The sequence below is a fragment of the Lytechinus pictus genome, chromosome 13 (assembly GCF_037042905.1).
Source record: "Lytechinus pictus isolate F3 Inbred chromosome 13, Lp3.0, whole genome shotgun sequence".
NCBI lineage: Eukaryota > Metazoa > Echinodermata > Echinoidea > Temnopleuroida > Toxopneustidae > Lytechinus > Lytechinus pictus.
In genome coordinates this window covers 4,839,798-4,862,176 of record NC_087257.1, presented here as the reverse complement: position 1 = coordinate 4,862,176, position 22,379 = coordinate 4,839,798, and the positions used below count along the sequence as shown (strand labels likewise).

Here is a 22,379-nt window from a genome sequence, read left to right as displayed (position 1 = left end):
AATATGCAAAATGCAAAAAGTGTCACAACTTACCCCGCCTTCCCCTATGCTCTTTAAATGAAAACAAAATGGTCACTAGAAAAAAAAACTTTTATAAGCAAGAAGCAAATACGAAAAGTTGTCATGCTCTGAAATAATCTAGGTTTAATTGAGCAAATTTTGAAAATAACTGTTAAGAATGGAGATAATGGAGGTCAACAGTATGAAAATTGTTGTTACATGTATATTATGGAATAGCCTGCCTGTAGTTTACGAAACAGAAATGCTTTAGTGGTTTTCAAAGTGATGTAAGAAGGGATAAACTTTACAAAAATGATGATTATTCTGTGGAATAATGCCCTTCTGTAGTTAGGGGGAGCAGACTGACCAATACTATGTATGGACTTTCATTGACTGTGTGTTATAAATACATGTTGCTAGTCTCAAGATATACCTTTTGATTGAAGTATGTGTGAATGAATTGTATGAATGTATTGAGTAGTATATGGGTCTGTATTTCAAGACTACACTGCTCAAAATGTTGCATTATGGGTAAGGAACCCCCGAAGGAACCTGGCCAGGGGCCTGTAACACAAAGCTTAGCAATGATCGTACAACATTTTTCTACGATTGATTCCATTGACTACAATGTACAATCATTTGTGAAAATCGACCATACGATTAATCTCTAACCTTTGTGTTACGGGACCCAGATTTGAGTCGAGGAGTTTAGTTGGTCCCATACAAGTCTGCTGGTTCGTATTTGCTCCACACAGAAATAATTGAATGAGAATGTTATCCTTTCTTACAGGATCAACTTACACAGAGCGTAAGGGTTAAACTCAAGGACCTGGAGTCGCAGTTGGAGCTGGATCCCAGTCTCTCGGAAGAGGAGAAAGCTGCCAAGCTGAAGTCGGAGAAGATTAAGATTGCCCTGGAGAAGCTCAAGAAGGCAAGGGTACAAAAGGTAAGTAATAACTTACACTCACACTCACAGTCCAGACACACACAGGCTCACGCTCCAGAGAGACGACAGGCCAGCCAACAAGTGTTATGCTAATGGAGAGCATGTAACTTTCCTGAGATGTACAGTAGTTGGATCCAAAATGGCAAAAGGTTCCACATTTTATGCTTAAAATGCATATAGTCACAAGGAGAAATTGGGAAATGTGTTTGTCTGTATTTTGGAATCTGAGAGAGAGACACACACACACAGTTAGAGGAAAGATAGATAGAGACAGAGAGAAAGATACAGAGGGAGAAAGAGATAAAAAGAAAGATTTAGTGATAGAAAGAGTGAGATGTAAAGAACAAGAGAGTTGTGACTTTGAGAGGGGAGAAGGGAGAATGAGAAAATCAGCACAAAGAAATCGGGTTGAGAGAGAGAAAAACAAATGAAATGAAGAAAGACAAAGAAAGATCTTTTAAAAAGGTATAAAGAGAAAATGGGGCAAGCAATCATATAAATGAGAAGTTTAATAAACAAAAGACAACATTGTACATCGATGGAGAATACTCGGACTTGATAACAGAATAAGGGTACGGTTCCTAATCAACCTCACCAGGCCAAACCAAACGAAGACCACAGCAGGAATTGAGACTGGAAATCCCTTCTCGGTGGCCAAAGATTTGACAATTCAATCATCTGATTGCAAAAAAAAAAGTTTTGACAGCAGCCATTGTTGCTAGTTGCCTCCATGGCTCAAGACAATCAAAATGAAACTGAGAGTGAAAGCTCGGTCTCAGCCAGCGAATATCAATTATCGGATGACGTTTGTTCAATTGACAATTAGATGATATTTTTTTCAGTTGGCAATTGTCAGATTGTCTTCCATTCAGTAGTATGTGCCTCAGTGGCCTGTCCAGAGGTGGTAGCGATAAGTTTTAGTGGGGGAAAGCTCAGTCTATGCCGAAGAATATTTATGATTGGATGGCATTTCTTCACTTGACAATTGGATGATGTTTCTGGAATTGGAATTGTCAAATCATCATCCAATCCATATAAATGCCTCAGTGTTGAATCCGGTGGCGAAACAAAGATTGTTGGTGTAGACAAGACCTTGAGGAGATGACAGCATGTACTATGTTAGTAGTACAAGAACAGTGAAGTATTCCAAATGATATTGATAATTGGGTGACTCTTTGTCAATCTACAATTAGACGAGGTTTCTGCAATTGAAAATTGTCAAATCATAATCTATTCAGTTGTATATTCCCCAGTGGCCCATCTGGAGGTCGTAGCGAAGAGGTTTAGGGGAGAAGCGCAGTCTATGCCAAGGAATATCAATTATCGGATGACGTTTGTTTAGTTGACAGTTAGATGATATTTCTTCAGTTGGCGATTGTGAAATCATTATCTATTCAGTAGTATTTGCATCAGTGGCCTGTCCGGAGGTGGTAGCGAAGAGCGTTGGTGTGGATTTGATTCAAAGACCTCAAGGACACATCAGCATGTATTATGTTAATACTATAAGGAGAGTGAAGTGCACCTGTGTCTGTACCTGTTCATGGGTGGGTTGTTCATTGATCAAGAAGAATGTCCTTGAATTCTTCCTCAGTTTTCAATTTTGCTTTGTGTTTATACTCTATCGTATTGTTTGGAAAGGATCCGTACCAAGAGGAAAATCAACATCTTCCTGAATCCAAGTCCTGAAGTGTCATTGATTAGTAGGGGACAGGATGCCAATAACAGATGTTGTTTGACACCATGAAACTAGAGTTCTGCATCTGGTGTTCAGTGAAGCAATATTGTTTATTCAGCAAATCATACAGAAATACATTTTAGTATAAACAATGCAAAATAAGAAATATCAACCATTGGAACGCCAGGGACAGAAAAGGTTAACTGAATTACTGTGGCATAAAGCCTCCTGTCCCAATACTGTATTTACAATAATTAGATGACATTGATGACATTGATGTAGAGGTTTGTGGTTGCACCAAGTAGGTGACATAGTCCTAAAAGTGACCCTACTGAGTACACTTCTCACGAAAAGCAGAGAATACTACTTGAAACATCGAGACGAACAGTTTTTTTTGCGGCACTAGCTACATGTATCACCGAAAGATTTAAAATGCATCAATCCTTGTCAGGACCACTTCACCAACATGGTGCAACTGCAAACCCCCACACCTAGTCTCGCCACCATGTAAACCTTCAAAGCTCACAAAATCTTAACCCTTTCCCTGTGCTTGTCCTCTCTTTCCAGCTGATTGTGCGGGTGTACATGGAAGATGGAAGCTCCAAGACGATGTTTGTCGACGAGACGATGAGGGTCAGGCAGGTCTCTCACATGCTGGTGGAGAAGAACCACTTGGATGAGAGACCAGACTGGACGATCATTGAGCAGATTCCAGAACTCCTCATGGGTAAGTTAGTGGGGTTTTTTAATATTAAAGTTTTTATTTAAATAAATCATCAAAAATTACAATATTTTCTAAGGATTTACAAGATTAAAAAAACAAAATCATGGAACATAAAAGAAATAAAGAAGGCAGATTAGAAATAACAAGATAAAGTTTTCAAGGGTGAGACTCTGCGACAGAAAAGAGACCAACTTTCGAGTAGAGGGAATTTAAAAAAACCCAACCAGACTACATGGGAATTAGAAAAGCAGAGTAGGAGAGGATATGAAGCTGAGAGAACCCCCCATGGGTAAGTTAGTTGTTACTTCTTGTTGAAGTACCTACTGTATCCCAAATAAGCACTGTTATCTTGGTTGAGTGGCCAACATGGTCAGCAAGTTCTGAAGATGTATTTCACCAAGTACTCAAATGATTGGATGGGGTAAACAGCTCCCAGGAAGCTTCTGCCGATGGTGATGACAAGGGGCGGGACTTTGAGTAGTTCATGTACATATAGAATAAATATGAGCATTCAGGAGTGCAGGTAAAAACACTTCTTGATCAAAAGTTCATCACTTCGGACCCAGCAGGTGCTACATTATACAATCCCCATTTAAGTTATTTAGTCTACTCTTCAGACTGCTTAAACAGTTTTTTTTACGATTCAGGATTTGTGCATATGAGATAAATGGATCGCTGAGACATAACATACGGTACTCAAAATACTTTGCTTTCTTCCTTTCTTTATAAATTATTAATTCATTTTCAAACCATGCTTTAAAAAAGCACATTTTGAAGTCTCCAAACTGACTCAAGAAATGACAATTTTTACTTCCTACTAATTCAGGATTTATTTATTCATGTATTTATTAATTTTATTTCCAGGCAAGATAACAATAGAAACATTGTACAATAGAAATGTGAAATTGAGCACCAGACACCAATTCTGTCGAGAGGTTCTCCACACTGGCTGGATTAGTCAATTATGAAGAATTATTTAACTGCTTTTGATTTCAGAGAGGACATTAGAAGATCATGAACACCTGGTCACCGACGTGATGCTAAATTGGAAAAGAGAAACGACCAATAGAATCCTCTTTAAGGAGAGAAGGGATAAATATGCCATCTTTAAGAACCCACAGGTATGTACATTATTTTTTTGTCGCTTTTGTTTACTGCCTACATAATAGTCATTCCTTCAAGATAATAATAGTGATAATAATAATAGGCATTTACATGTATATACATGTAGCGCCATCTATCTAGAAATAATCTATTCTGAGGCGTATTGTTTATTTAGGGACAGTGATTTTCCGTTTCAAAAAATTGCCTTTTCCGTTTCAGAAAATCTCAAATTCTGTTTCAGCATGTCAGAAAACGGAAATTCCGTTGTTGTGATTTTGGAGTAATTTCTGTTGCTATTCTGTGTATTTTGAGGGAAAATACGTTTTCCGTGATTTTCCATTTGAAATGCCACTTTCCGTTTCAAAAGGCCCTTTCCGTGAATTCTGTCCGTTTTCCGCGATCGCGGAAAATCACTGTCCCTATTTATTATTATTATTACCCCGGCTTTGAAAGGTATATAATGTTGCTGGCCTTCCATAGTTAGGATTTATGTCAACTACATGTAATCACACTATTTGTGAGACACGGTCCAGAGCTTCTCCTTTCCTTTTGCTGTTTATATAATGTCCATCTCTTCGAGATGACAGATTAAGGTTTTGCTGGTTTCCATAGTTGAGATTAATGTGGAATGATTACATTAGATAATTTGTGAGAACCCAGAGCTCTAATTCATTTTTCCCTTGCTTTTAAGGCTATATCTTATCAAATCAGAATTCGCAGTGACAGCTCAATAATTTGTAAAAAATGAGTCTTTAAGACTTAGTTCTCTTACCAAGACACGATTCCTAGGAGACAAATATCTCTGAAATATCCCCTGTGGTTGCAATGACATCTCAGAAACAATGTAAGATTGATGACACGACAAACGCTCCTGCGACATTTGCTCCTGTGTTAATATCTCAGAGGGCATGGGGTTGTAGTTAGGATTGTAATAGAGTTTTTGGTTCAGAATAGTGTAAAGATAAATGATTGGGTTTATTTAGCTTTGGAGGTTTAGTTTTATGTTTAGCTTAACATGCAGATTTTCAACTGGAGTAATTTTCGCCGCAGCACTCATGGAATCCCCTCTGTTACTGATGAAGACATCTTGGTTCTTGGAGACTGGAAGCAGTCTTTAAACAAGTCTTTAAAAAGTCAAAACATGTTTGAATTTCTTGCAACTACTGGGAGACTCCCTTAGTTTCAGGAAACACCTCAGAAGCACTGCAACTAGCAAAGTCTTGAATTGCAAACTAGTTGCTGAATATTTCCAAGCCCAGTGTAAACCCCCCGTTTAATTGGAAGCATCTCTGTTTTGCTTACGTTTGGGTGAGGCAAATCCCAGTAAACCTAATCTCTCACATTGTTTTAGTTACTTTTTTGTTTCTTTCTACCCACCCTTGTCCAGAACTTCCTCCTATCCCAGCATGCCTCAGAGGTGGCGACGCAGTTTGCCGAGAAGTCCAAGCAGTCGCTCATCGAGGAATTCTTCAACGCGGGGAACAGGATCCCGGAGATAGAGGGCCCGCTCTATCTGAAGCAGGAAGGGAAGAAGTCCTGGAAGAAACACTACTTTGTCCTCAGAGGATCCGGTCTATATTACTCCCCCAAAGGAAAATCAAAAGTAAGTTTTGAATTCATTTCAACATTTCTAGAATGTGCAATAAAATGATATATGACAATGTTGAGATACATGCATCTCTTTTTGTCAATGCTGATAAGGACACATCAGAAGCTCACGTGCATATCTATGTTTAACAGTTTTTTTTATAAGTTCAGGGGCCTGTTGCAGAAAGAATTGCGTTAAAACGCAAGTCAACATATCATGCGCAAGTCCCGAATACGGGTGCTTCATTGGTTGAAAATCAAGATGCGCAAGATTTTTTTAGTTGCGTTTGATAGCAACTCTTTCTGCAACGGGCCCCTGTACCTTCTTCCAGACTGTTTTTTTCTTTTACGATGTCAAAAGAGAAAATAGATTTTGTAGATTAGCTAGTTTCAGCCAGTCACTGACATTTCCAAGTGGATGTATGACACACACAAAAAAAACATTTGATTTGTGGTTTCTGGGATAGGACAGTATTTTATAAGTTGTGTTCCTTTGAGATTATTAGTTTTCCCATTTAAAAAATGAAAAAGATCTTGTAGATCAGCTTCTTTCAGCCTCTCGCTGACTTTGCCAAGTGGGTGTGTGACACAAAATTGACTAAATATTTGAATTTTTACCTGTAATTCTAGAAGCATTAAATGCCAAACCACAATTTACATCATTAGAGAAGGGGGGAAAGAAGGAGGAAGGGGAGATAATCTCCTTGAGCAATTTGTCTATGAAGTCAAAAAAAAAAGTAAGGCAGGAACAAAAAGCAGTCTCTTCAGCCAAGTTTCATGATCTCAAAAACCCTTTTCCTTTTACCTCGTTCATGCGGTTTATGGACGCCGTTCAATGAGAAAAGAAAGACAAGAGAGGATTGCTATGGAACCCTGAAATGGGTTCATTTATGCCAAGTTTCTTGAGCGAGCTTGGAGGATTTTGAAGCCAAAGAATGAAAGACGTTTCCTCCTGATAAACATTAAGTCCCTGCTGTTTCATCGCTGCACTGAATGTTCTTTGTGATTTCTAAATCAAGAGATAATGCTCAAGAAACACATTAACATCACTATAATCAAATAATGTGCTTTAAAGTTAATGTACGTTAAAGTTAAATTTGTAGTTCTAATTATGTTCTTAAAGGGGTTTATCAATATACAGAACATTCATAGTCATATTGTTTTCAAAAATTTTAAATGTTTCATTTATAATATATTTTTAAATCAACTGTTACTAATGAAAGCTAAATATGGTGATTACGTTTGTGAATTTAAAACCAATAAAGATTTTTTTAAAATGTTTATTCCAGTTGCGACTTTTCCCTTTGTTTATTATTTGAATATAAAACGGATCATCTTCACAGAGATTTATGGGATTAAAAGATTACCTTTTTTAGGAGTATTGGGATCTTTAAACATGCCATTGTAGAAAAAAAAATGTCATGTGAATAAATACGTGTAGTAAGCAATAATGTTACCGTCTTTATAATTGTTAGGACTTAGATTTGAAATATCAATAATTGATGAATTGTTATAATATGGCAACTTTACCATGATATTAACATTTAATTATAAACCATGTGCATGAATTTTTTTTCTTCAATATATTATTTAGTTCTTAAAATTTGATATGATTAGATATGATACTTAAAAAAAAAAAAAAAAAAGAGAAAGCAAACATTGTTGGTTGATTTAAAGCATAAAATGATGATTATCAGAAAAGTTTAAGGAAATGCAAAAGAAAGTTTGGGAAAGAATGGGATAAACAGAAAATTATTACATTGTTGCATTGAAGTTTTACTTGTTAGTGTTTTTACGAATGAAAAATAGTGTACTTAATATAAGACTCATCATCTCCTTTGCAATCTGACCAACTCTCTTCATCTCCTTTTGTTTTCTTTACAGTCTACCAAAGACATTGTATGTCTGGTTCAATTTGAACACACCAATGTATACAATGGAATGGGATGGAAGAAAAAATACAAGGCACCGTCAGATCATTGTTTTGCTCTCAAGGTAAATTGACCATTCAACAAGTTTTCTTTCTTTGTTTTTCTTTTAAAAAATTTTCATTTTGAGTAATATAGTAATACAACAAAACCGTCAAACTTCATACTAATAGATATACATGTATTCATCAATTCATTTTTATGTTCATAAATGAATTTCAATAAATATCAGCCTTTTTAAGTTCACAAGCCTTATGGATATTGTACATAAGATGGAATAATTGAAAATCTGAAAAGCTTACTTAAAATGAAAATTGAAGAATAAGAAAAATGATTGATAAAATTCTGTAAAGATCCAAATACACTCAAAGGGTGATTTTTATGTATTTGATGCATAATAATTATTGGAGAATATGTTTCTATGTTTAGATTGTTTCAATTTTGAATTTGAAAAGCAATACATGTATATGTACATCTTTCATGGTTGGTATTATCCAAACAATTTATCATAAAATTTCTTGAATCTTTTGCCAACGAATGCTTCTTGGGATTATTCAAAGAATTGCTCTTTGCTGCAAACTTGCATGAAGAACAATACAAACAATTATAATGCTGAAAGCAATTGAAGCCAAGTGTAGGTTACCTGATACAGACAGTTCAGGGAGTGTTTTCATGATGCACATAGTCAGTGATTTGCATTGATTAATTTGTTCTAAGCCAATCGGATGCAAGTATTTCAGTAGATTATAACAGTTGTCACTGAAAACCCACTGAATATTTGTTTCATGATATGCCCCCCTGGAATTGTTTCATGTTGTGACCTCAAGAGTTTGAATCAACAATGGAGAATGGAAAATGCTCAAGGTAAAACCGAAAACCCGGGGGAAAGACTCTGATGTCATCTTGCTCCGGGTCGCTTCCTGTTTTTGCGTGCGGTATCTCTTTAACCCCCGGTAGCCACGAGCGCTCTCCTCCCCCGAGAGGAACCCGACAACAAGGAACATCTGGAGAACATTTCTGGTGGAAATCTTCTTCGTGCAAGATAACATGGTTCCGTTCTCCTTCAGGAATCCTCAAACATATGGCATGATTGACATTCAAGTATGCCCATGTGGCTTGGTTGTGGTTGAAACTTCATTGTTTTTTTTGGCATTGTTCAATATTCTCTCACTTTTACTTTCCATCAGACAAACGTGATATATCTTGTATTTTTCCAGATGATTTTCTTGTCCATTTCTTTGTTTTCTGTGCGTAATAGCTGATGGTTTGTTTCGTACTGTGAAACCTGTGTACAGGGGAGACCAGAAGAGCGGTCTTTGTGAGCAGGTTGTGTCTTATGAAATAGGTTCCTGTAATAGAGTTAAACCTGTATATAAAGATCACATAAGGGACATCAAGGCCCCGTCTTACAAAGAGCTACGATTAATCCAATCAATCATAACTCAAAGGAAATCCATCAGTGTCATAATTTTTTCTACAGGAAATTTGCAAAATGTCCTTTGTAAACACAGGAGAATGCACCAAATTGTCAAGAAATCAATGAATTCATGTATATACATTCACATCTAGAAAATCTTTTGAACAAACATGCATTTCATATGTTGACTTTGCTGGCTTTCCATAGTTGCGATTGATCGGATCAATCGCAACTCTTTGTAAGACGGGCCCCTGATCAACCACAACTATGGACGGCTAGCAACATCAATATATATAATTCAAATTTGTTCAAAATATTTTCTACATATGATGTATATTCATCATTGTCTTGTCAGTGTGATTCTCTTTGTTTACTATAAAGGAGCTTGTGCAAACTTCCTGTAGAAAAAATTATGACTCCGATGGATTTCCATACAGATACGATAGGTTGGATCAGTCGTATCTCTTTGTAAGACAGGGACCTGAAGAACTGTCTTCATGAGCAGGTCGTCTTTATGAACAGGTTCCTGTAATACATATTACTGAAGGAAAACCAAACTTGGGGTCTTTATAGACAAGTGGTCCTGTCAATAGCAGTTAAGACTGTATTTCAGTTGTAATTACATTGAGCTGCCAGTTCTTTTGATAACTTATTTCTCATACATTGGGCCTGGTTCCACAAGGAGAGGTCTCAATATTAAAAAAATGCTATAAGAGTACGATGAATTTGCTGTTTGCCAATCAAAGCATTAAGCCCAGTACCCTTTACACACTCCGATGCAATCTGATTTTCGAAGAAATTGTAATAAGCATTTGATATGACAATTCCAACCTGTAAATCTTAACAATTAAAGTTCCCAAAAATGGTATGAATACTAAAAATTCCAGTTTATTTTGAGCCTCTCTGTAGGAATAAAAGCAAATTCAATTTAAAATGGTATTATGTCATTGTCGGCTAGAAATTAGAGAGAGAGCCAAATTTGGATGTTATTCTGACCACAGGACTTGCAGTTTACAAAGCAGAATTCTGATTTTACTTTTAGTATTCCTCGCATTATGCCGAACTTCAAACAAATTAATGTTACTTCTTGGAACTTTCATATTCATAACCAAATGTGATTCGTTACAAAATCTTATGGTAGTTGGATTGTGTAGTCTGTGGCGAGCGCTAGCTTATGATAATAGCTGTTCGTTACTTCACATCGATGATAATATACAGTGAAGTCTGTATGTTAAGGCCACCATAGATAGATTAAAAATATGGTCTTTATGAACAGGTTACTGTAATACAAATTTTAATAGGAAATACTAATACATGGAAAACAAACTTGTGGTCATTATAGAGATGTTGTGGCTTGGTGGATATAATTCTTCAGACTTATGGCGGCACTTGCGTCCTTTGGCGAGGCATTTATGTACATTTACCACTTTCCACCCAGGTGTAGAAACATTGTATTAAGTGCGATATAAGTGTTTCATATTATTATCATAAGCAGGTGGTCCTTCTCTATAGACTTTAATAAAAAAATATATACATGTTCCATTGGAAATCAACTAGAGACTGCTTGCTACAATGTATCTATACAGTTCTCTTTATTTACCATTATTTGTATATTTTCTTCTTTCTTTTAATTTTTTTCAGCACCCTCAAATTCAGCAGAAATCCAAATACATCAAGTACCTGTGCGCTGAGGACTACAGGACGTGTCAGAGATGGATAGCTGGATTAAGATTAGCCAAGGTAAGAACATTTCTCCGCTCTTCATTCATTCATCTACACTGTATCCATCTGTAAAGCCCAAGAAAATATTTGGTTAAGGGTCAATAACGTGATTTCTACTCAAGTACCGTATCTTCTAACATTTCAATCTTTAATATGAAAGTGGAGTTTTTCCAGCCATTGATTCTTTATGAAAATTGGAATTCAAGGATATCTAGTGCCCTCTCTTAGTCAATTTTAATTTTTTTATCAAGGAGTATCTTTTGAGCACTTGAATATGTAACAAATTTAGTGATTAGATATGAGAATGCTACAGTAAAAGATGATGCCCTTTCTGTGCTTGAAAAGTGGCTTTATATAAAAAGGAAAAAAATGTAGTTATTTGATTATATCTGGCAACTGATCAAAATAACTTTCATGAAAAATTGCAATAACTATCAAATAAACACATTTTTATGATATGTATCCTCTGCATCATAATTTTCTGAGGTATGCACATTACTATAATCTAGTAATGAATCGGAATAGTGATATGCACTTTTGGGAATTTACCAAAACTTACTTCAGGCTTTAAAAGAAGTTCATTTCTAGATCATAATGTTGCATGCTTATCAATTATCATTTTAAATGAGTTAAAACGAAGGGAACAAAAAGTAGGAAGCTTGTCAAAGGCAATCTCCTGCTGTTTTCACACTGTTCAGGATATTATTGAAATCCTTTCCAATTTGCAGATTCTGGCAGTTCTGTCATAATTATTTATTCCATGCAGTACCATCATCAGGGGCGGATCCAGGATTTTCCAAAAGGGGGGGCAAATTTTTCCGAAAAATTTTGACAAGCCAAAAAAAAAAGGTTTTCAACCACAAATTAAGGATATTTCGTACCCGAAAAAATTTGACAAGCAAAAAAAAGGTCTTCAATTTCAAAAAGGGGAGGGGGGCACATCTCGGTTTCAATGGCATTTTTACATTACAAATTTCAATTTTTCTTCTCAAAAGGGGGGGGGGGCACATGCCCCCTATGCCCCCACCCCCCTGGATCCGCGCCTGACCATCATTCATGTAGTTATGAGTTTCAATTATTGTGAAATCTTATCTTCACAAACTTCACACCTGAAACAGGCTGTAATGCTATGTGCATTGGATTTTATTCATTCTTTAACCCAATCTCATAGGTGTATGATTTGAACATTTTTTCGAACAATTACAGTGTAAAAGATAGCTTAAAATGGATATTGATAATAACTAACAAAAAAAATTGTTTCTTTCTTTATAGTACAACAAGGTGCTACTGGACAACTTCAACGACACGCAGCGAGAGATGACAGAGTACGCTTCGAGTGCGGAGAGTATGTCGCAATCAAGCAGTCTGACCGATACAGCTTCACTATCAAGCATGCAGTCTAGTTCTAGCTCACAGAGCTCAGGCAGTCTCCCCGCAACTCATGGTATGTGGTGGGGGCTGAGTGTGTGGCAACAACATGTTGTAGGTGTGGTTGTTGGATGTATGTGTCATCATTTCATGTTATTCCAATAGAATGTAGTCTAGTTTTAGCTCGCAGAGCTCAGGCAGTCTCCCCGCAACTCATGGTATGTGGCAGGAGCTGAGTGTGGCAACAACATATTGTAGGTGTGGTTGTTGGATGTATGTGTCATCATTTCATGTTATTCCAATAGAATGTAGTCTAGTTTTACATGTAGCTTGCAGAGCTCAGGCAGTCTCCCCGCAACTCATGGTAGGTGGCGGGAGCTGAGTGTGGCAACAACATGTACATGTAGGTGTGGTTGTTGGATGTATGTGTCATCATTTCATGTTATTTCATTAGAATGTATTCTAGTTTTAGCTCACAGAGCTAAGGCATTCTCCTTCCTACTCATGGTACATGTAGGTGGTGGGGCTGTATTTGTAGCAACAACATGTTGTAGGTGTGGTTGTTTAGACGGTTTATTTCCAATTCGTCTAATGCCAATTCGTCCAATTGCCAACTCGTCTACTATCATTTGGTCTACCATCAGTTCGTCCACTCACCACTTGGTCTACTTTTATTTAGTCCATATACCATTTGATCTAATTGGACTAAGTGTTAAATTATATTATATATTATGTTATTTAGACCAACTGGTCATGAGACGAAATGGTGATTAGACGAAGTGATGATTGGACCAAATGGTCATTATTGGACCAAATGGTTGTCAGAGGAAATGTTGATGGATGGAATGGCATTATTAGACTAAATGAAAGTAGACCATGTGGTGAGTGGACGAGTTGGTGGTAGACGAATTGGCAATTTACCGTTTAGACCGTGGGTGTAAGTGCCATGATGCCATGTCATTCCATTAGTATCCTATCTTGTTTTAGCTCACAGAGATCAGGCAGTCTCCATACAACTTGTAATAGGTGATGGGAGCTGATGTTGTAGCTGTGGTTTTGATACTGTTGATGACCCATTCTTTCATGTTCCATTTAGCATGCTGTCTAGGTTTTGCTTGCATAGCACAGCCAGTCTCTCTGGAACTCTTGGGGGGTGGTGGGAGTTGAATGTGTGGCAATAATATGTTGCAGGTGTTGTTGTTGTTGCATGAGACCACGAATGTGTGTGCCAAACTTTCATTCATGCATTCCCTGATTTAGAGCTCACTAGCCCACAGAGCCTATAGGCGATCTCCCTGCAAGTCGTGGCTTATTGTAGTTGGTGGGATCATATATGTGGCTGCAACAAATTGTAAATGTCAATGTATATGTGCCATACTCTGATGAGGGTTTGGTGTCTAATGAAATATTGAATGTAAAAGCAAAACCGAATTTCAACTTCCTGAAAAATTGTAAATTATGAAGAATTGATATTAAGAGACAAATGGGGATGCTGGTTATACTGTATGTAACTTCCCAAAATTAAAATCTCTAATATCTGCAATCGTTTGGTGGATATTCTGTACAATATGGATACATTTCTTGCTGAAAGGTATTAGTGCTTTGGGTAGGATTTGTACCCATGACTGTCTGATGAAGAGCTACTACGCCACTATACCACGACGCTTCTGTATTAGAACTACATGTAGTTATCATGTGGTGTCTGGCTGAATGTCACGGCATTTTTCTTCAAATTGTTCATCGTTTGTTTTCTTATCTGCCGCAGGGTCGAGCCCAAGCAATAGCATCACCGCCAATCTCAACGCCCCCCTGGTCTTGCCCCAGATGACTGCCCAGTATCGCAAGAGTAGCATGGGCAATATGTTCTCCAACGCCTGGAAACGAGGGCAGGAGGTCGAGACGCATCACCAGCATTCATTGCACAGGGTAACTATAGCAACCTGGTCATGTGACTGGTATCAACCAATCACACCAAGGCATTTTATTTGTTTTCCTCTTCAGTGTTGTGTAATTATGCATTAATTTTTTTTTGGATTTGTGTGAACAGCTAGAATTTCAGTTTTGTTTCAGTTAAAGCATGTTCTTATAAGCATTTGTATCATAAAGGTGAAATTGATGTTAGTGATCTGTGACCTACATACATGTACATTACATGTCGATGTGGTTTTTATGGTTTAATTACATTTTTCGCTTCAGAGGAATTGGTGAGATTGTTTTTGTTTATTTTGAATTTGTTCATTGGGATTAGTTTTCCCTATGTTCTATATATGTTTGCAAAAATTCAAACATCAAAATTTAAGATTAGTGGAAAATTCATTTCTGTAATATTACTTTCATTAAAGTAGAAAAAAAAATTTTAATCATTATCTGTAAATGATCATTATGTATTATTTGATGACATTTTAAAAATTGTTTTCTTTGTAAAAAATTGAAACGCCCATGAGCTTACTCATAGCTCCTGACAGTCCCGAATTTCAACTGGCCTCCCTGCTTTCATTGCAAAATCATTATCCGAAACATTTACATTTACTCCCATCATTCGATGCTATCATTTCATTCCGTGGGCCGTATTTGTTTACTACTTTATGTAATCAAAATCATTAGATCATTATATTATCTCATACCATTTTCAATTTGCCCATTTTAAATTCAAATTTTCAAGTCAAATTTGATGTACTTTATATTTCCATCAATTGCTCTCAAGTTTGTAGAAATTCATTTTGACATCTTTTCATATAGATTCCAAATCAGTGGGTCACATATAATATATACCTTATCATATCATACTTAATTACTATTTATTCATCCTAAAAATTTCATTATATGTGAATTTTTTATATTTTTCAACTCTTGTCTCCCTAATTTTGTTGGAATTTGTTATTTACTCATTTGATTTATGACCATTTGATCACTTTATCATCAAGATGTGGCATTCATGTTTAAAATTTTGTCAAAAATTTGGGTTTTTACTTATATTTCAACCAATAACCCCCTCGTATAATCACATTTTACGTACATGTATACCGTTTGCGTATTCACATCTTTATCATACTTTCTAAATTATTATCAACTTTTACGATTCAAATTCTGTTAGATCTGATAATATTTTTGTCAACATTTCAGCCATTATCTCCCTAGTTAATTGACATTTTCCATAGTATTTTCTTTTATGCATTTGTTCTCTCTTTTGCTCTTAATTGTTATCCACTATTGAAATTCAAAATAAGTCAGCTTTTGTGATTTTTTGTCAAGATTTCAACCATTATCACCCAAATTTATTGATATTAATTTCTTTGTTCTTTTTCTTATCTGCATTTGATCTGTCTTTTACTCCTTGACATCTGACCAATTTCACAATTGTCTGGATTTCTCATCATATGATTGATCACATGACTTGTCATGTGATGGGTCACATGACTGTATGTCCCATTATTCCATGTGCTTTGTTATGATTTTTGTGTTTCGTCAGTGCTGTGTTTTGCATGTGTTTCATTGAATGTTGTCGTTATTATTTAGGAACGCTACAGCACCCGATCCTCTTCCCTCCCGTCAGGCAGAATATTGGATGAGGTTTGTCTATGTTTCTAACTTTGTTGTGTAATATTGAATAGTCATCTACAGTTCTGGGCCCCGTCTCACAAAGAGTTACGATCGATCCATTCAATCGTACATGTAACTCTATCGAAATCCATCAGTGTCATAATTTTTCCTACAGGAAATGTGCAAAATGTCCTTTGTAAACAAAGGAGAACACACCAAATTGTCAAGAAATCAATGAATTTATGGATATACATTCATATCTAGAATTTTTTTTTGAACAAACATGCATTTTATATCTTGACGTTGCTGGCCGTCCATAGTTGCGATTGATCGGATCAATCTCAACTCTTTGTAAGACGGGTCCCTGGTATTGACTGGGCCTTAATTACTGCAAGACCAAAAAGCAGTGGCTATGGATGCCTGTTTCAATGAATATACTGCCATTTTCATTGAATTTTAATCTGATTATTTCGGTCTTTAAACCTCCCCCCCCAAAAAAAAAAAAAAAAAATTAAATTGCAGGAATATATGAATGTATCCCACAGAAAAGTCACATTACCTTGAAAATATCCAAATTCAATTTATGTGTCATGTTTGATGAAACAAATAATTAAGCCTACTGTACCAGAACTGTAGATCACTTGTAGTACTTTACCATGCTTTCAAAGATGCAATTACAAGATTTGATCATAATAAAGATATTCTGTTTTTTTACACGATTAATAATACTTTTACATTGGAATAATGTCTCTTGGTGCTTTGCAGATAGATTATTACCCCTTTCATCTGATTTTGGCTTGCCCACAGGCTTTCTCCACTCCCTGGGGAGCATTTACGCAAAATCAAAAGCAGGAATTCCTCTATTAAGTCACATTTTGCATTTTCTAATAATATGAACAAATAGAATGATCTCTTAAAGGTTCAGAGTAACTATTAGAAAACTAATATCAAAATTTTAGTTAATTTTAGGTAGCCTTTGGTAATGGCCAAATGGGTTAAAATAGTACGAGCTAGTCTTATGATTCTGTGACCTTATTTTGATTCTGAATTGAATTCACCCTAACATGGGCGTACAGATTGGGGAGGGGGCTTGGGGGGAAGAGGCCCCCCCCAAAAAAAAAAAAAAAAAAAAAATCTTAACCAAGAAAAAAAAGGGATAAGGGTGAAATATATTATTACCGGTATGTCAAAATCTATCACAAACTTGGAAATTTTTAATAAAAATGTCGACATTTTTATTTTGCTCGTTCTCAACTTCTTATTAATTTTACACGATACACCATATCAAACCCCCTCAAAATTTTTGATTCATTACACCTGCTGCATCTTATTACCTATGAAAGGAATGATATAGTCATACATATTCATATAGATTTAGAAATTTATATGCTGGTTTCTTTCTTCAATTGAGATAATGTTTTATTCCAAATTTGGATTGTAGGGCAATAGTATAGTGATGGCATTACCATCACCTTACATGTATATAATTGTTTTGAGAGCATGGTAAAAGGTGAAATTTAATACTGTCTTTATGCTATCTGGTTAACGTTTCATAAAGGACTTACAACTGGGGACCGTTTCATAAAAAGTTACAACTGTTGTAACTTTGCCATTATGGCAACTACCATGGTAACCTTGATTATGATTGGCTGCTGAGCCTTGTTACCATGGTAGTTGCCATAATGGCAAAGTTACAACAGTTGTAACTTTTTATGAAACAGTCCCCTGTAAGTACTTTACCATTGTTGCAACTACCATGATAACAGGGCTCATCAGCCAATCAAAATCAAGGTTTCCATGGTAGTTGCAATAATGGCAAAGATACCATAATTGTGAACTTTTGTTAAATGGGCCTTTCGTTTGTGGCATGCAGTGAAGTCGCTTGATGCATGCCTGTTTTTTTTAACAACGTCAGTTGTTGGTTATGAAGTTTTTCTTGTCACAGAGGACCTATTATCATGTCAAAGATTGCCGATTACTTTTGACAAGACAATACTTATAGAACAATAAGTACAGTAAATTAATATGGCTCCCAGAATTGACTAGCCTGTATGTCTATGAGACATTAATGTTAGGAGACTATGAAAGACAATGGCCTTATTTAAGTAAAGATGATGCCATGATGAAGTATGAATGCCATGATTGATTCCCCCAAGGCGCATATTTATCATGCTACAAACAGCAGAAACAAATTCTCAGAAAGATTGTCATCTTTATCATTCAGGAATGTTGAGCTGGAAATTGTTGCCTCTATTTTAAAAGAGGCTTTTTACTTTGAGGAACCATGAATGAATAAGATCAAGAAGAAAAAAAAATCTTTGTACATAGCTTGTGAGTAAATGGATAAAAGTGATTTCCCTTCATCAAGTAAATATTATGAATATAGAGATATTGAATTGAATTTATTTCCACATCTTCATGAAAAACATATGCAAAACATAAAAATATGGTGTTGGAAAAGAAAACAAATTATGGGTGATGACTGAAATGTCTCTCAGAAAATTCCCAAAATTATATTTAAAAAATCAAACTATGTAGACATGAGGCATTGTTATTCATGTAGTATTTTGCTTTCTGAATCTTTATATTGACATTTTTTGGCCAAATCACACAAAATACTTTACATTTATTTATCAGTATAAACAATATGTCAATTACATTTTATTTCAGGAGCCTGCTCTTGATAACCGGCCCCAACTCGGCAACCAAACGAAAGCCAATTCTGGCAACACGTTTGACGACCTGGACGTCCAGAAGGCCTTAAACGACCTGGAGAGCGAGATCTGTGCTAGCCAACCGTCTAACAATCCCACCCCACAACCTCCTCCTCCTACAACACAGCAGCAGGCAAGTAGTTCTAGTTCACCTGCATCCAAAAGTATCACTGACAATAGCAATAACAGTAATGCCCTAACCCGGGTACAGGTGGTCGCTTTGCATAACAACGCAATCTCGGTGACGGTGGCCGATTCGGCGGGCGCACGCACCTCCACGGCGTCCGATGAGCCCATCTGGCAGTGCCAGGCCCCCGTGAGGTCGAGCATGCGGAGGAGCTCGGACACCCAGATTGGTTGCAGGGGAACGCAGGGGATCATCGTGTCCGGGAGGCAACGGGGCGGAAGCTTGGCCAGTGCATGCGTCAAGCGGGTCAAGTTTAAAGAAGAGCTTGAGGAGAAGATACCGGACAATAGTCCGGGTTTCGAATCAGAGCATGACTATAGTTCCCCGCCACCGTCTCCTCCCTCGCACCCCCCTCCTCTGCTTACTACTAACCCCTCATCAGCTAAACCCATTCCTAACCATTCTGCATGTTCATCATCTCACCTGGATTGCTTATCACCTCAGCAGCACACTACTGCACGCTCCCCCAGTCCTCCCCCACCTTCTTTCTTTACCCAATGCATGGCACAAACACCCTCAACCAGTGACTCCCATACCTCCTATTCACAGCAGCTAGGAGCTCAAACTCAATCCAGTGACTACCACCACCCCTACACCCACACTGCCACCGCTACCAGGGCCCAGCAAGATGATATCGTCTATGGAAGGCCCATGACCTACGCCGGGGGACCGGAAAACTACCACGCGCAGCCGCAGGGTAACCAGGAGATCGTCGCCAAGCAGCAGAAGCTGATGGAGCTGCAGCAACAGCAGCAAGAGCTGCAACAGGAGTTGCAGCATCAAAAGCTGCAGCTGCAGAAGCAGCTTCAGCAGCAGCAGCAAGAGCAGCTCAAGCAGCAGCTGCAACACCAGCAGCAGCTGCAGCAGCAGAGGCAGGAGCGAAGACAGCAGGAGATGCAGAGGCAGGCTTCTGAACGAGCCTACCAACAACAGCAGCAGCAACAGGTTCAGAGACATATGTCGATGGAGAGATCACCACCGCAGCAACCGATGCAGAGGCATGTGTCCTTTGATACAAGTACATGTAGGTCACCGCCATCACCACAACCACAAATTCAGAGGCATGTTTCTTTTGAACGGCCTCAGCAACAACACCAGCAGCAGCAACAGGAGCCACAGGTTCAGAGACAGACATCAGTTGATCGGGCACAACAGGGACAGAACTTGAGGCAAGCCAATCCTGTCTTTCTAAATGAACTCAGTAATGCGCTTAAACCCAGACAACCTGTTCCATTGCCTGGCAACAGACACACGATGGCTACCACCCAACCTTCACAGCAACCCCAACAGCCTAAGTCTCCACCCCGATCTCCAGCCCACCACAGCCAACACTATCAACCCCAATCCAACTCCTCTCCTTCCTCCTCGTCCCCTCGCCATCATTACCAGTCTCAGCAGTCCCACCCTCCCACCAGCCACCAACCTGTCGGTCAGAGTTACTCCCAACCCTCGCCACAACCACACTCCCAACTTCAGCAGTCTTTCTCTCAACCACTCTCTCCCAAGCAACACTCCCCACAGCATCAGTCTTACCACCAGCAGTCCCCCTCCCATGCCCATGTCAACATCCGAGACAAGCCCCCTCCATCGCCCAAACCCACCGTGGCAAACAAGGTGCCGCCCCCAATGTCTCCTAAGCCCATGTCGCCAAGACCCTCAGTTGCCCAGAAGCCAGTTGTCCCTCGCCCGATAGTCTCCCCAAAACCTGGTGCCCAAGTGGACAGGCCTTTCCCCATGTCGCCCAAGCCCTCTCCGAAGCCCTTGCCCAAACCCATGCCCAAACCATCCCACGTAAACAATGTGCTCCCCCAAGGCAACGCCTACCCTCCCAACTCATACGGTATGCCCATGAGCCCGAGCAACTCGTCCATGAGCTCAACGTCCACCCCCTCCCCGTCCCCCTCTTCCAGTTTCAGATCGCCCCCATTCCCTAGCAACAACAATGCCCCACCCCAGAAGGCTTCAAGACCCCCTCCCCCTCCAAAGAGAAGTGACACCACGAGGTTAAGCACTGTGGGATCACCAACTAAAGCCAAGAAGATACCCCCTCCCCCACCCGCAAGGACCACTTGAAACTTTCATCCTACCCCTCCCCCCTCCCAACCCCCCACCCCCCACTCCCTGCACCCTGACCATTCCTTATAACCAAATCTTCCTGTATTGTTTTCATATTGCTACAGTGTAATGTTGTGCCGTGATCCGTTGTCATCTTTTTCCCCCTCACTTCACCCCACACAACCCATTGAAACCTAGTCTCACCCTTTCAACAAGAACCTTCCAGCTTTCATGACCGTATACCTCAGAATTCCATGAAGCCCAACCGTTTGATGTGATCCTGCCTGTTTATTGTGCTCTTATAACCATCACAAAAAATACAAAGATGTTTTTCATTTAAAAGAAGAAAACAAATCATTTGTGCAAGAGTGATCTATATATTGCAGCACTCAAAAGAGCTCAGTATTCAACTCACCCCATTTTAAACTCTGGCAACAAAACAAATTTTGAAGCTTACACCTGCAGCAAGATATTACATCATTTGCACGGCTATTAAAGAGTGTGGATTTGGTAGAAAAGGAATATAACCAATATCACAAATTTATCATTTATGTAAATGTATAGGTTGTTTTGTACTCATTGATTAGATATAGAACTAATAGTGTTATTTTTTAAAAGAGATATTATTAATTTATAATGATGCACCCATTGCAATGTATAGTTATTTACTCAATACACTGTACTCACATGTACTTGCCATTTCTGTTCACAAATGTGCAATTTTAACAAGGTATACAGGTTTTGTAGATCAGTGATTCAGTAAAGAATTCTTGAATTTTGTTGAAATCGAAAGTTTAATGAAATGTAAAGAGAATGTAATTGCAGCTTGGCAAATGGATGCCTGATTTTTTTTTTTTGCAACAGATGTGAGACCAAATCAGGCTGATTTCTTGATGCGGAAGTTAGGACTATTTCTATTTATTTATTTGTGTTGTGAATAAAATTTGTTATTATATTATTTTTGTAGAAAATGAAACCTCAAGTTTTGTTGGGTTATATTTCAGTAGAAAATATTTTTAGTTACTGTTTTGCTATTTTTCAAATGTTGAATAATTTTAAGAGGACTTGAATGTCATCAGAATGAATATTGATATGGGCTTTCTCAAGTTCCCTTTTTTGCTCGAACCATTCATCAGAAATATATGGGTCAGTTTAAAAGAACAAAATCAGATTTAATAGAGTTTTCTGTGTATCATATTATTTCATTAAAAAAACCTACAATTTATGCACTTTAAAAAGTATTTTGCCCTTTGCTAAAAGCAAGTGAAATATAATTGCTCTATAGTCTATTGAGATCCAAATAATGTCCACCGTTTCAATATATATATATATATATATTATATATTTCTTTTTTTTTAATTACAAAATAATTTAATAAGTTTCTGAAATATTGCACATTTTGTACTTGTAAC

At 37.8% G+C, this 22,379-nt stretch overlaps 1 protein-coding gene across 1 annotated transcript in view; it reads left to right on the top strand.

The window, feature by feature from the left end:
* Nucleotides 1-22,115, top strand: part of LOC129274910 (homeobox protein prospero-like) — an 89,509-nt gene extending 67,394 nt beyond the window's left edge. The window contains exons 4-13 of the mRNA XM_054911651.2: nt 791-946; nt 3,189-3,348; nt 4,342-4,466; nt 5,837-6,052; nt 7,921-8,031; nt 11,023-11,121; nt 12,376-12,547; nt 14,237-14,397; nt 15,988-16,041; nt 18,682-22,115. Of these exons, the coding sequence (XP_054767626.2) occupies nt 791-946; nt 3,189-3,348; nt 4,342-4,466; nt 5,837-6,052; nt 7,921-8,031; nt 11,023-11,121; nt 12,376-12,547; nt 14,237-14,397; nt 15,988-16,041; nt 18,682-20,985 (3,558 nt within the window). The 3' untranslated portion in view covers nt 20,986-22,115. The remainder of the gene's footprint in view (nt 1-790; nt 947-3,188; nt 3,349-4,341; nt 4,467-5,836; nt 6,053-7,920; nt 8,032-11,022; nt 11,122-12,375; nt 12,548-14,236; nt 14,398-15,987; nt 16,042-18,681) is intronic.
* The last annotated feature ends 264 nt before the right edge of the window (nt 22,116-22,379 follow it).